Source organism: Scyliorhinus torazame, chromosome 9, assembly GCF_047496885.1.
Source record: "Scyliorhinus torazame isolate Kashiwa2021f chromosome 9, sScyTor2.1, whole genome shotgun sequence".
NCBI classification, from domain to species: domain Eukaryota; kingdom Metazoa; phylum Chordata; class Chondrichthyes; order Carcharhiniformes; family Scyliorhinidae; genus Scyliorhinus; species Scyliorhinus torazame.
Window position 1 is genome coordinate 212,435,318 of NC_092715.1, and position 12,500 is coordinate 212,447,817.

General features: G+C 47.7%; 1 protein-coding gene across 1 annotated transcript in view; it reads right to left on the reverse strand.

The window, feature by feature from the left end:
• Positions 1-12,500, reverse strand: part of LOC140429719 (A disintegrin and metalloproteinase with thrombospondin motifs 3-like) — a 376,678-nt gene that overhangs the window by 9,515 nt on the left and 354,663 nt on the right. The window contains exon 20 of the mRNA XM_072517052.1: positions 8,870-9,077. Within this exon, the coding sequence (XP_072373153.1) occupies positions 8,870-9,077 (208 nt within the window). The remainder of the gene's footprint in view (positions 1-8,869; positions 9,078-12,500) is intronic.

Below are 12,500 nucleotides of genomic sequence, written 5' to 3' on the forward strand. Positions count from 1 at the left end.
ACGGAGCGTCACGACGCCGACGTCATGACGTGTTTGAACTGTGGCACCGCCCATTTAAAGAAACATTGCCCTGCAAGAGGCAGGCGCTGTTTAAACTGCGGGAAGCCAGGCCACTATGCAGCCCTGTGCAGATCTGCACCACCAGTCAGGAGCCAGCGCTCCCAATTCCGAAATCGGCACATCCGGAGTGTGCAACAACACCTACAGGATCCTGATCCCGGCAATGCAATGGATCCAGATGATGAATGCCTGGACAATGCCTACCGTGTGAGCATATGTGAATATGCCACACCCACCCCATCGCAAGTCCGATCCATCCTAGCTGTGGATTCCGAGGACGAATGGCGAGCAGTGATGAAGGTCAACCACTGCCCCATCCAGTTCAAGCTGGACACAGGTGCCTCTGCCAACCTCCTCTCACAGGCAGACTTCAGACGCATTAAGAAGCCCCCCACTGTCCTTCGAGCTGCCTGCAAGCTTCTGGATTACAACGGGAATGCCATCACGGCACTGAGATCGTGCCATCTGCACGTATCCAACCGACACACACAAGCACGGTTACACTTTGAAATTGTTAAGCCGGACAGGGCATCCCTACTAGGTGCGCACACCTTCAAGCAGCTGAACCTCATTCAAAGGGTTTACTCCACAACATCCTCCCATCTGGATCTTCAGGCCGGCATCGACGACATCCTCGCCCAGTATCCAGATGTGTTCAACGGGATGGGCACGCTGCCGTATCGATACAAGATTCTGCTACGACCTGATGCCAAGCCAGTGGTCCATGCACCACGACGAGTCCCTGCTCCACTGAGAGAGCGCCTGAAGGCACAGCTCAAGGATCCTCAGCAAAAAGGCATCATATCCAAGGTCAGCTCGATGGTGTGCGTAAAGAAACCTTTGGGGGACCTGCACATCTTCATTGATCTCAAGGATCTCAATAAGAATATCATGCGGGAACACTACCCCATCCCGAAGCGGGAGGAACTCACGAGTGAGATGGCACACGCGCGCTTCTTCACCAAATTGGATGCATCACAGGGATTTTGGCAAATCCAGCTGGAAGAGTCCAACAGAAGGCTCTGCACCTTCAACACGCCTTTTGGCAGATACTGCTACAATCGCATGCCATTTGGCATCATCTTGGCATCGGAGATATTCCATCGCATCATGGAGCAGATGATGGAAGGCATTGAAGGGGTTCGTGTGTACGTGGACGACATCATCATATGGTCAATGACCACTGAAGATCATGTGTCCCGTCTCCAGAAGGTATTCCGCCGTGTACATGCCAACGGCCTAAAGTTAAACAGGTCCAAATGTTGTTTTGGCACATCGCCGCTCAAGTTCCTAGGTGACCAGATCTCACAGCATGGTGTGCGCCCGGACACAGACAAAATCAAGGCCTCGAGGCGATGAAGGTCCCTGAGGACAAAAAGCCGGTGCTGCGCTTCTTGGGTATGGTCAATTTTCTGGGCAAGTTCATTCCAAACATGGCCACACACACCACGGCCCTACGCAACCTGGTGAAAAAGTCAACTGCCTTTGAGTGGAAGGCGGCACACCAGACAGAATGGCTGGAGCTGAAAGCCAAGCTCACCACTGCACCAGTTCTGGCATTCTTCGACCCAGACCGGGAGACAAAGATATCCACAGATGCGAGTCAGAATGGCATCGGTGCGGTGTTGCTTCAATGTGATGACACATCACCCTGGGCACCAGCAGCCTATGCATCAAGGACGATGACGCCCACTGAAACCAGATATGCACAGATTGAGGAGGAGTGCTTGGGTCTTCTCACCGGCATCCTCAGATTTCATGATTATGTCTACGGCCTGTCGACATTCACTGTCGAGATGGATCATAGGCCTCTGGTCCACATCATCCACAAGGACCTGAACGACATGACGCCTCGGTTGCAGAGAATCCTGCTTAAACTTAGGAGGTATGACTTCAACTTGGTGTACACACCTGGCAAGGAGCTCATCATCGCTGATGCATTGTCCTGCTCCCTCACCTCACCCAGTGAGCCGCTGGAGATCACCCAGCATATTGAATCGCAGGTGCAGCTTTGTGCTAGCACTCACCCGTCGACAGATGAGAAGATAGTTCTCATCCGTGATGAGACAGCCAAAGACCCCCTCTTGCAGCGTGTCATCCACAACCTCACCAATGGCTGGCAGAAAGGGCAGTGCCCACAATTTTACAATGTGAAGGACGACTTGACGGTGATTGATGGTATCCTCCTCAAGCTGGACAGGATTGTCATTCCGCTCAGTCTCCAGAGCTTGGTGCTGCGTCAGATTCATAAGGGACACCTGGGCGTCGAGAAGTGCAGACGCAGAGCCCGGCAAGCTGTCTACTGGCCCGGTATCAGCCAGGACATCACAAACATGGTCCTGAACTGTGCGACCTGTCAGCGGTTCCAACCAGCGCAGAGCAAGGAGACGCTCCAACAGCATGACATAGTGACCTCTCCGTGGTCCAAGGTTGGCATCGACCTCTTTCATACGAATGGTCGCGACTACGTATTGATCATCGACTATGTCTCGAATTACCCTGAGGTGCTGAAGCTCCCGGACCTCACCTTTCGGAACGTCATCAAATCCTGTACGGAGACGTTCTCAAGGCATGGCATCCCAATCATTGTCATGAGCGACAATGGCCCGTGCTTTAACAGTCGAGAATGGTCCACGTTTGCCAGGTCATACAATTTCCAGCATGTCACCTCCAGTCCGCAGTCCAATGGAAAAGTCGAGAAAGGGGTGCACTTGTTAAACAGCTCATCTGCAAGGCCGCGGACTCTGCTTCTGACATACACCTTGCACTGCTCGCGTACAGGGCGACTCCATTGTCCACTGGCATGTCGCCGGCTCAGCTCCTGATGAATAGGGACCTGCGGATGACGCTTCCAGCCATACACCTGCCCAACCTGGATCACTTCCCGGTGCTGCAGAAGATGCAGCAGCTCAGAGACCGTCAAAAGCAGGGCTATGATGCCCATGCCACCGATCTGGCCTTGCTATCCCCAGCAGACACTGTCAGGATCAAGATACCAGATGGTGGGTGGTCTGCCCCGGCTGTTGTTGTTCGACAGGCTGCGCCCCCCTCTTATGTTGTACGTATGGCTGATGGCACCATCGTGCAAAGGAATCGACGGGCACTGCGCAAAGTTGCCTGCCCGCAACCATTTTCTCCTCCATTTCCATATGTTGAATTGCCACCTCCTGATACCTCGCACCACGAGGCCACCAGTCAGGCTTCCATCCCGCCTGTCAAGGCGCCATCGTCCCCTCCACCACCTCTCTGGCGGTCGACCAGGATCAGACGCAAGCCTCAGAGACTGGACTTGTGAACATTTGTTTTGTTTGCTCTGTTCTGTTGTCCTCCATCAGTCACGTTAGACAGACTCATTCACATGTAAATACATTCACATACGCCAACAAAACATTAAAAAAAGGGGAGATGTCATGATATGCAAACATGCAGCTAATGAACACACAGAATAAGACACGACCAATGAGCAGTCAGGACACTCAGGGGTGGTATCTCACTATAAAAGGGATGAGGCACTCACACCCCACCTCTTTCCACAGACCAACATCTATATAGTGAGACAGGGTGTATCCTCAGCATCACCTCCCAGCACATGGCTTAGAGCAAGTTCAGTTAGACTGAGTTACTATATTTAGATTAGCAGAGAGTCAAACTCATTGAGAACTGCGCTAATAGTTCAATAAAACACATTGAACTCACTTCAAAGTCTGGAGCATCTTTTACTCAAAACTGCATCAAGTGGCAGCTTGCGTTATTCAAAATTACATAACACAACATGTTCCTTGAGGGATCCATTTTGTCGATACATGCTAGGGCGACATGGTGGCCCAGTAGTTAGTACTGCTGCCTCACAGTACCAGGGAACCAGGTTCAATTCCGGCCTCGGGTGACTGTCTGAGTGGAGTTCTGCACTTTCTCTCCGTGTCTGGTTGGGTTTACTCCGGGTGCTCCAGTTTCTTCCCACAGTCCAAAGATGTGCAATTATGTGGATTGGCCATGCTAAATTGCCCCTTAATGTGCAAAAAGGTTAGGCAGTGTTACTGAGTTACAGGGATAGGATGGAGGCATAGGTTTAAGTAGAGTGCTCTTTCCAGGGGCTGGTGCAGACTCGATGGGCCGAATGACCACCTTCTGCACTGTAGGGCTTCTATGATTCCAGCCCCTATCCACGAAGCTTCTTTCGTAGCAAGCTTTGCAGATATGGCAACGTCCATAGGAGCTTTTAGAATTAAATCACTTACATTAAGCAGCTTCCTCTGAATAGCTTCACTACACAATCCACAACCAAGCCTGTCATCAAGTGTTGTACCAAATTCACAGTATCTAGCGAATCTTCTTAAAGATGCTACAAACTGTAAAATGGTTTACCTTCTTCTTGACTGTGGCGATGAAATCAGAATCTTTCTGTAATCAATAATGGTTTAGGAGAGAAATATTCATTAATTCATGGACTTGTCTCCTGGTTTTGCTGGGTGAACAAGATTCTGCTGCATTATAGAATTTTTTATCAGGATGGAGAGTGAAGTAGTTGATTTGGAGACTAGGGAGCTGAATCTTAATAAAGGAAACTATGAAGATATGAACCATGAGTTGGCCTTGATAGATTGGGGAGAGTTACTTAAAGGGTTGAAAGTGGATAGACAATGGCAAACATTCAAGGAACGCGTGGGAGAACTGCAGCAACTGTTCATTCCTGTCTGGCACAAAAGCAAAGGGGGTAAGAGGGCCAATCCACGGCTTACAACGGAAATTAGAAATAGTATCTGATACAAGGAAGAGGCATACAGATTGGCCCAGAAAAAGAATAGGTCGGAGGATTGGGAGCAGTTTAGAATTGAGCAAAGAAGGCCCAAGGGATTGATTAAGACGGGGAAGGTACAGTGTGAAAGTAAGCTTGCAGGGGACATAAAGACTGACACTAAGAGTTTCTATAAATATGTGAAGAGAAAGAGATTGGTAAAGACGAATGTAGGCCCCCTACAGACAGAACCAGGGGAATGCATAATAAAGGACAATGAAATGGCTGAGCAATTGAATACACACTTTGGCTCTGTCTTCACAAAAGAAGACACAAATCATAGAGCAGAAATGTTGGAGAATGAATGGTTTGGTGACAGGGAAGAACTGAGGGAGATCAATATTAGTAGAGAAATGGTGCTGGGAAAATTGATGGGATTGAAGGCAGATAAATCCCCAGGGCCTGATCCCAGAGTGCTTAAGGAGGTGGCTCTGGAAATAGTGGATGCATTGGTGGTCATGTTCTGGGATTGTATGGACTCTGGAACAGTCCCTACAGATTGGAGGGTAGCTAATGTCACTATAATATTCGAAAAGGGAGTTAGAGAGAAAACATAGAATTATAGACCAGTAAGCTTAAAATCGGTAGTGGGGAAAATTCTTGAATCCACTGTTGTGCGTTTTCTCTACTACTTGGTCTTTTCTGCGGCTCTGTTCCAATTAGGGCAATCAGTGAATTTGCCTTCTTTCTATATTGTCTATGTCTGAATGCTTAAGAGTCGCCAGGTATCGAATGATACCACCACAAGTTTCAACCGGCTATCGATCAAAGAGTCAAACACCAGTTAGTTAGTTCAAGGTCAAGGGTACTTTATTTGCATACAATCAGTCATGCAACATAAACACTACTAGTGAACTACACTTATTACTAAGACAACCTGTACTTAACTTCGGGCACCCGGTTTAGGTCAGGAAACAGTGGCCGCTGTTCAATTCTGGATCTCTTGGGCTCGAAGGAGTAACTGCTGCTCAGCTGGGTTCATCCGTCTGGTAGTGGGCATTGAACTCGAACTTGCTTCTGGTGTTGCTGCATTTGGCAATGGCCGTGACCGGGGTACCAAGGCCAAAAGAGAGCATATGGCGAACTCTTCTTTTATACTCGGGGGGGGGCTTTCACGCTCTTTTGGGCGGTCCTTCGATTTGGGCTTACTAATTGGGTGATCCCTGATCACTCTGTTCGATTCCTTAGCCAATAAGTGGGTGGGGATCTGGATGGCTGGGCGTGTTCCAAGCGGTCATTGACCCCGTTGTTTGCGTTTCCCTTGGACAGGGAGTGGCGCCGAAATGTCTTGGACTGTCCCGGTTGCTGGAGTACCAGTCTTTGTTTTGGGGAAGATGGGCCATCACCTGCTAATCGGCCTGGTTAACATGCTAATGGGATGGAGTTTCAATGCCGTCTGGACTTTGCTAACAAATATGCATTTCAGGCTCTGAGCCTGCCTAATTCTTGGCTTGTCCATTTTACCCATCAGTCTTTGCGAGTTGCTCTGGACCTAGTTGGAAGTGGCCATCCCCGATGGCTACACCATTATGAAGGACTTTGTAGCAGAACATTTAGAAAGCAGTGGCAGCATCAGTCAGAGTCAGCATAGATTTATGAAGGGGAAATCATGCTTGACAAATCTGTTGGAATTCTTTGAGGATGTAACTAGTACAGTTGACAAGGGGGAAGTCAGTCGATGTGGTATATTTGGATTTTCAGAAGGTGTTTGAAAAAGTCCCGATAAATATTATTGTGCAAAATTAAAGAATTGGGGGAAGTATATTGAGGTGGATAGAAAACTGGTTGGCAGAGAGGAAACAAAGAGTAGGAATTAATGGGTCCTTTTCAAATTGGCAGGCAGTAACCAGTGGGGTGCCACAGGGATCAGTGCTGGGAGCCCAGCTATTCACAATATATATATTAATGATTTGGATGAGGGAACAAAATGTAACATCTCAAAGTTTGCAGATGATAGCACGTTGGGGGGGGGGGGGAGGATGAACTGTGACGAGGATGCAGAGATCATGCAGCATGTTCTGGACAGGGCAAATCAATGGCAGAGCGAGGCAAAAGAGCAGGTTTAATTCCCGTACCGGCTGAGGTTATTCAGGAAGGCCCCGCCTTCTCAACTTTGCTCCTCGCCTGAGGTGTGGTGACCCTCAGGTTAAATCACCACCAGTCAGCTCTCCCTATGAAAAAGAAAAACAGCCTATGGTCATCTGGGTCTATGGTGACTTTACTTTGGGGCCGGTCTAGATCAATTGGTTCAACAGCTGGTTTGTGATGCCAAACAAGTCCAACAGCAGCACAGGTTCAATCCCCATGCCAGCTGAGGTTATTCATGAAGGCTCCATTTTCTCAACCTTGCCCCTCACTTGAGGTGTGGTGATCCTCAGGTTAAATCACCACCAGTCAGCCTATGGTCATCTGGGACTATGGCGACTTTGCTTACAGAATCAGCAAACTTTGAAATACCCATTATTATGACCCCCTGGGCTAGTACGCAGTTCATTCCAGCCCCACTTAACCAGGAATTACAACACAATTGAAATTAATAAATAATCCTTTGAAAAACACCTGAAGTCTTTGGCCCTTAGCTGCCCAATAACTACGACCACCAGCAAGGGTTGAGGCTCAGCCACCCGAGTGAGAGATGAATAGAGCAACGGTTGGGAGGTGTGAAGAAGGCCAAGCAAGCACCGGCACGTTGTCTTGGGGAATTGGGTAGCAGTGATCAGCAATGTATTTGTGAATGTGCATCATAAACTATTGGAAATAACTGCGTTTTTAATACCCCTCGTGATATATTATATAAGTTCAGCTCTCATCAGCCAAAGGCTATATTTTGCGGATGTTTAAACAATGTTTAAAATGACTTGAATACACGGTGATCAGTAAAAGCTTTTGATGACGATCTGTGGTCCCCTTAAAGGAAAAGTTTGGGAACCACTGCATTAGATGAGATTAGTATATTCCGGTCCTCTTTAAATAGCATTGGGGGGGTGGGGGGTTAAAAGCTGCTTGATGCTGGCTTGCTGGTGTCAGTCTGTGTGTGTGCTGTGAGGAGAAGCAGATGGAAGTCTTCCACACTAAATGTGTGTGATCCAGTAACCTAAGCAGGACCCTTGCAAAAATAACAATCTTTTGCACAAATATTTCAAAACTCTCTCTCTCTCATTGTGGAAATCAATCTGCTGGCAAAAAAGATCGTTGCTGGGAAGAGAACTGATATCTCTCTACCAAACCACAGAAGTCATGAATTGAAGAATCAACTATTCTCCAGCAGAAGTCAACTATACTGGTTTCAATGTGCAATGGCTGCAATGCTCATCATCCATTCCTTGCAACTCAAGATCTGTTACGTATAACATTTTATTTATATTTGCTTACCATTGAACTCAATTGTTACTTCTCATCCATATGAATGTAGATGCATGTGCTTTCACATTTCTTCTTACCTTTTTAGTAGTGAATAAACCTTTGTGGCTGCCAGTAGAGGGTGGCTTGAATGAAGACACAGCCAGTCATCCCACTCATGTTTGTATCAATTTTGGGGGTATCCCTGCCAGATGGTGAGAAATCATGGGGCCTCTCCCTGATCAACAATTTTTGGGCAATCTCACTTGAGGCTGGCCATAACACCCTGTATTATACTCAGATAGCTGTACCTTCCTGCTCCGTCATACTGTGACAGGTATGTACTCACCAGTACTGTGCCCTTGTTTGTTACGCTTTGGAGTATACTGGGGATGTGAATGCTATTCTATCTTTTATTCCTGCTGTAATGAGAAAACATCACACTCACCTCTTCAAATGGTGTCTGCATTGTCTGGCGAGCTTGCAAAATCCTAATTATTTCTTATTGAACACTTGTTTACTACATGGAGGGAGTCATCATTTTAATTCCTGTTCTCCCCCATGAGATGCAACTCCTGAACAGAACCAATGGCTCAGCTTGGGATGCATAATAAATCCTGCTGATTTTTTACGAACAGCTATTGCATTTGTTACGAAGGCTGCCTGTTCACTGACCTCTAACCAGGGCCCCGTCTTCCATTGTGCTGGGCAAGGCTTTCGATTACAAGCTCGGCGATTCTCCAGGTGTTCTCCAGTGCAGTATTTACTGTGGACTGAACGATTCCTTCCATCGGTCAGCATCTGCACACAGCGAACAGTGCGGATTTGGTATCCAGAACTCCCACAGGATTTTGTGCAGTGTTCCCATTCCTCTGCTGTCCAACTGTAAGGGACAACACCAAATCAAATTAATTTGCAGAGATTCTTGTCGTATTCTAAGCATAAACTAGTTTAGAAAGAGCTAATTCATTGAAGGCAATACCTGTAATTGTTTAAGAACATTTCATAAATTGATATCAGCAGTGACTGAATAAATTGGATTGACAATTGCAGAGGCGTACTTACTCTTCTTTCTGCTAACATAGGTCAGGGATAAAGCGGTACCTACTCCCTTATATACAGAATCCGCACATACAACATATCTCAACACATTATTCACATACAATACTTTACAGACAGCATAATATACACATGTATTTCCACAGACTGTACTCAGAGACTGTGAACACATACTGGGCACACAGACTATACCATCCTCGCAGACTGTATATGATCCATACACACTGTACTTTGAGAGACAGTATATTATCCACGCAAACTGTTCACTATTCCCAAACACTATATTCACAAAGGCCATATATGATACACACACAGTACTCACACACTGTATTTGCACACACTGTCCACGCACACTATATATATGTACTCTATCCATATGGCTGAATATCTGATAGTGTGGTTGGAAGGTAAAACTTGAGTCTACATGGAGATCAAAGGGAAAGGAAACTCAGAAGGCAAGACTGAAACCCTGGAGTTGGATTTTGGTTGAAGGCATCCGACATTCGGGAGAGCATTTTCAAGGATCGAGATTGAAACTCCTCGTGAGAAAGACAAAATCTCAGTGAAACTGGTTGGCTCACAGTGTGACAAGCTTCTGCAAGTTTTTGTTGATGAGAAATCCATGGAATCTGCTTTGGCCCATCGAGTCTGCACCGACGAAAAAAATCGACACATATGCTGAATATTAGAGTATAGGACAGGTATGGAAAAATATGTTGGGTGAGATCTCCCAGTTGTTCACACTGCTGGGATCTTTCTGGTCGTATTGTTAGTCGCAGGACCAGAAGATCCCGCTGCTGGCCGAGAAACGTGCCGCAGGGATGCACGAGAATCTTGCACATATCCTTACAAATCTGGATGTATCTGTCATGTTATTCACCCTGGGGTAACATGGACTGCAACACGATGCAGTTGAATGATAAAGCACACACCAAACATAGGCATTGGTTCAATAAGGTTTATTGAACTCCAGTAACGAAACACACAGCTGCCTGTGGGTTGACGCTCTACTCCTCTAAGTAAACTAACACTAACTATCTAGACCAGGCTAGCTCTGATCCACGTGTAGAAGGTGTTGAATGATTTGTACACCCTGACTGTCACTACAGTTGTCACCAGTGGAAAGCGGCAGAGTGCTGATGCCTCCTGTGTTTTATAGTTGGAAGCCCCCTCCCAGTGTACTGACTTGTGATTGGTCATGTTCTGTATATTGATTGGCTCACCTGGGTGTCTGTCACTGCCTGCTTTTACCTCATGATGTGCATATTATGACATTCCCCCCTTTTAAAAAAAAATTGTCGGCATATTTACAAAACTAACTATTTACAGCAATTGGTGAGTGACTGGATATGTACATGTAAGGTGTCTAGCGTGCAGAAACATAACAGTATATATACAAAGGAACTATTTAGAAGTCTAGTCGTTGGGGCTGTCGTTGGATTCTTGTGGACTGCGGGGACAATGGGGTCTTGACAGGTTGACATGCAGCCAGATTGGTGGCCTCGTGGAGCGAGGTGTCCGGATAATGAATAACGACATCTGGGAACGTGAGATCCGGTGGTGGGCAGGCAAGTTTGCGTAGTGCCCTTCTGTTGCGCCTGATGATGGATCCATCAGCCATGCGAACCACAAACAACCTGTCGAACGACAACAGCTGGAGCTGACCAGCCTCCACCAGGCAACTTGATGCGAACAGCGTCCTTCGGAGAGAGCACGGGCAGATCATTAGCATGAGCAGCATAGGTCAGCTTTTGTCGGGTTCTGATCTGCATCTTTTGCAGCACTGGAAGGTGATCCAGGTCAGGTACATGAATGGCCGGAACAGTCGTCCGCGGGTTACGATTCATAAGGAGCTGTGCCGGGGACATACCGTTGGACACATACACATACCCTGTACGCCAGAAGAGCAAGATTTAAATCCGCAGCATCTGCTTTACGACATGGACCCCTTTTTCGACCTTCCCATTAGATTGCGGGTAATGCGGGCTCGAGGTGATGTGCTAGAAGTGATAGTGCTTTGCGAAGGCGGACCATTCTTGACTATAGAAACAGGGACCGTTGTCGCTCATAACCGTGAGCAGGATGCCATGCCTGGCAAATGCCTCCTTGCAGGCCTTTATGACAGTCCTGGATGTTAGGTTAGACCGTTTCACTACCTCGGGGTAACTGGAGAAGTAATTATCAGGACATAGTCAGGCCCATTTATGTGAAAAAGCTCAAGACCGACCTTAGACCACGGAGAGGTCACGATCTCGTGCTGCTGGAGCGTTTCTTTGGGTTGGGCAGGCTGGAAGCGCTGGCAGGTCGCGCAATGGTTGATATATCTTCATTGATGCCGGGCCAATAGACAGCCTGCCGGGCCCTGCGCCTGCACTTCTCAATACCGAGGTGCCCCTCGTGTATCTGCGTGAGCACAAAACTCTGGAGGCTGCGTAGGATGACGATGCGATCCAATTTCAGGGGGATTCCCTCGACAACAGTGAGGTCATCCTTTAAATTATAGTATTGGGGGCATTGCCCTTTCTGCCAGCCATTCGTGAGGTGATGTATGATCCGCTGCGGAAGAGGGTCCTTGTCAGTCTCTTCTCGAATGATGACGAGTCGTTCGTCGGATGTCGGGAGGGTGCAGGCACACAGTTGCACCTGTGCCTCAATGTCGTGTACGAAGCCTACCTGCTCACATGGCGAGGGCACGCGACAGGGCATCCGCGATGATTAGCTTCTTTCCAGGGGTGTAAACCAGTTCAAAATCATACCTGCGGATACGAAGGAGAATGCACTGGAGCCTGGGTGTCATGTCATTTAAGTCCTTGTGTATAATGTGCACTAGGGGTCTGTGGTCCGTCTCTAATGTAAAGGTCGGGAGACCATAGACATAATCGTGGAATTTCATGATGCCAGTGAGGAGGCCGAGGCATTCTTTCTCTATTTGAGCATATCGTTGCTCAGTGCGGGTCATGGCCCTGGATGCATAGGCCACTGGATCCGAGGACGAGGTGTCGTCCTTCTGGAGGAGCACCGCCCCAATGCCATCCTGGCTGGTGTCTGTGGAGATTTTAGTCTCCTTCGCTGGGTCAAAAAAAGCTAGAACAGGAGCGGTGGTTAGCTTTGCTTTCAACTCAAGCCACTCTGCTTGATGTGCAGGTAGCCACTGGAAAGTGGTGGACTTCTTCACCAGGTGCCTGAGGGGCTTGGTGTGTGATGCAAGGTTGGGAATGAATTTCCCCCCAAAATTTACCAGACCCAG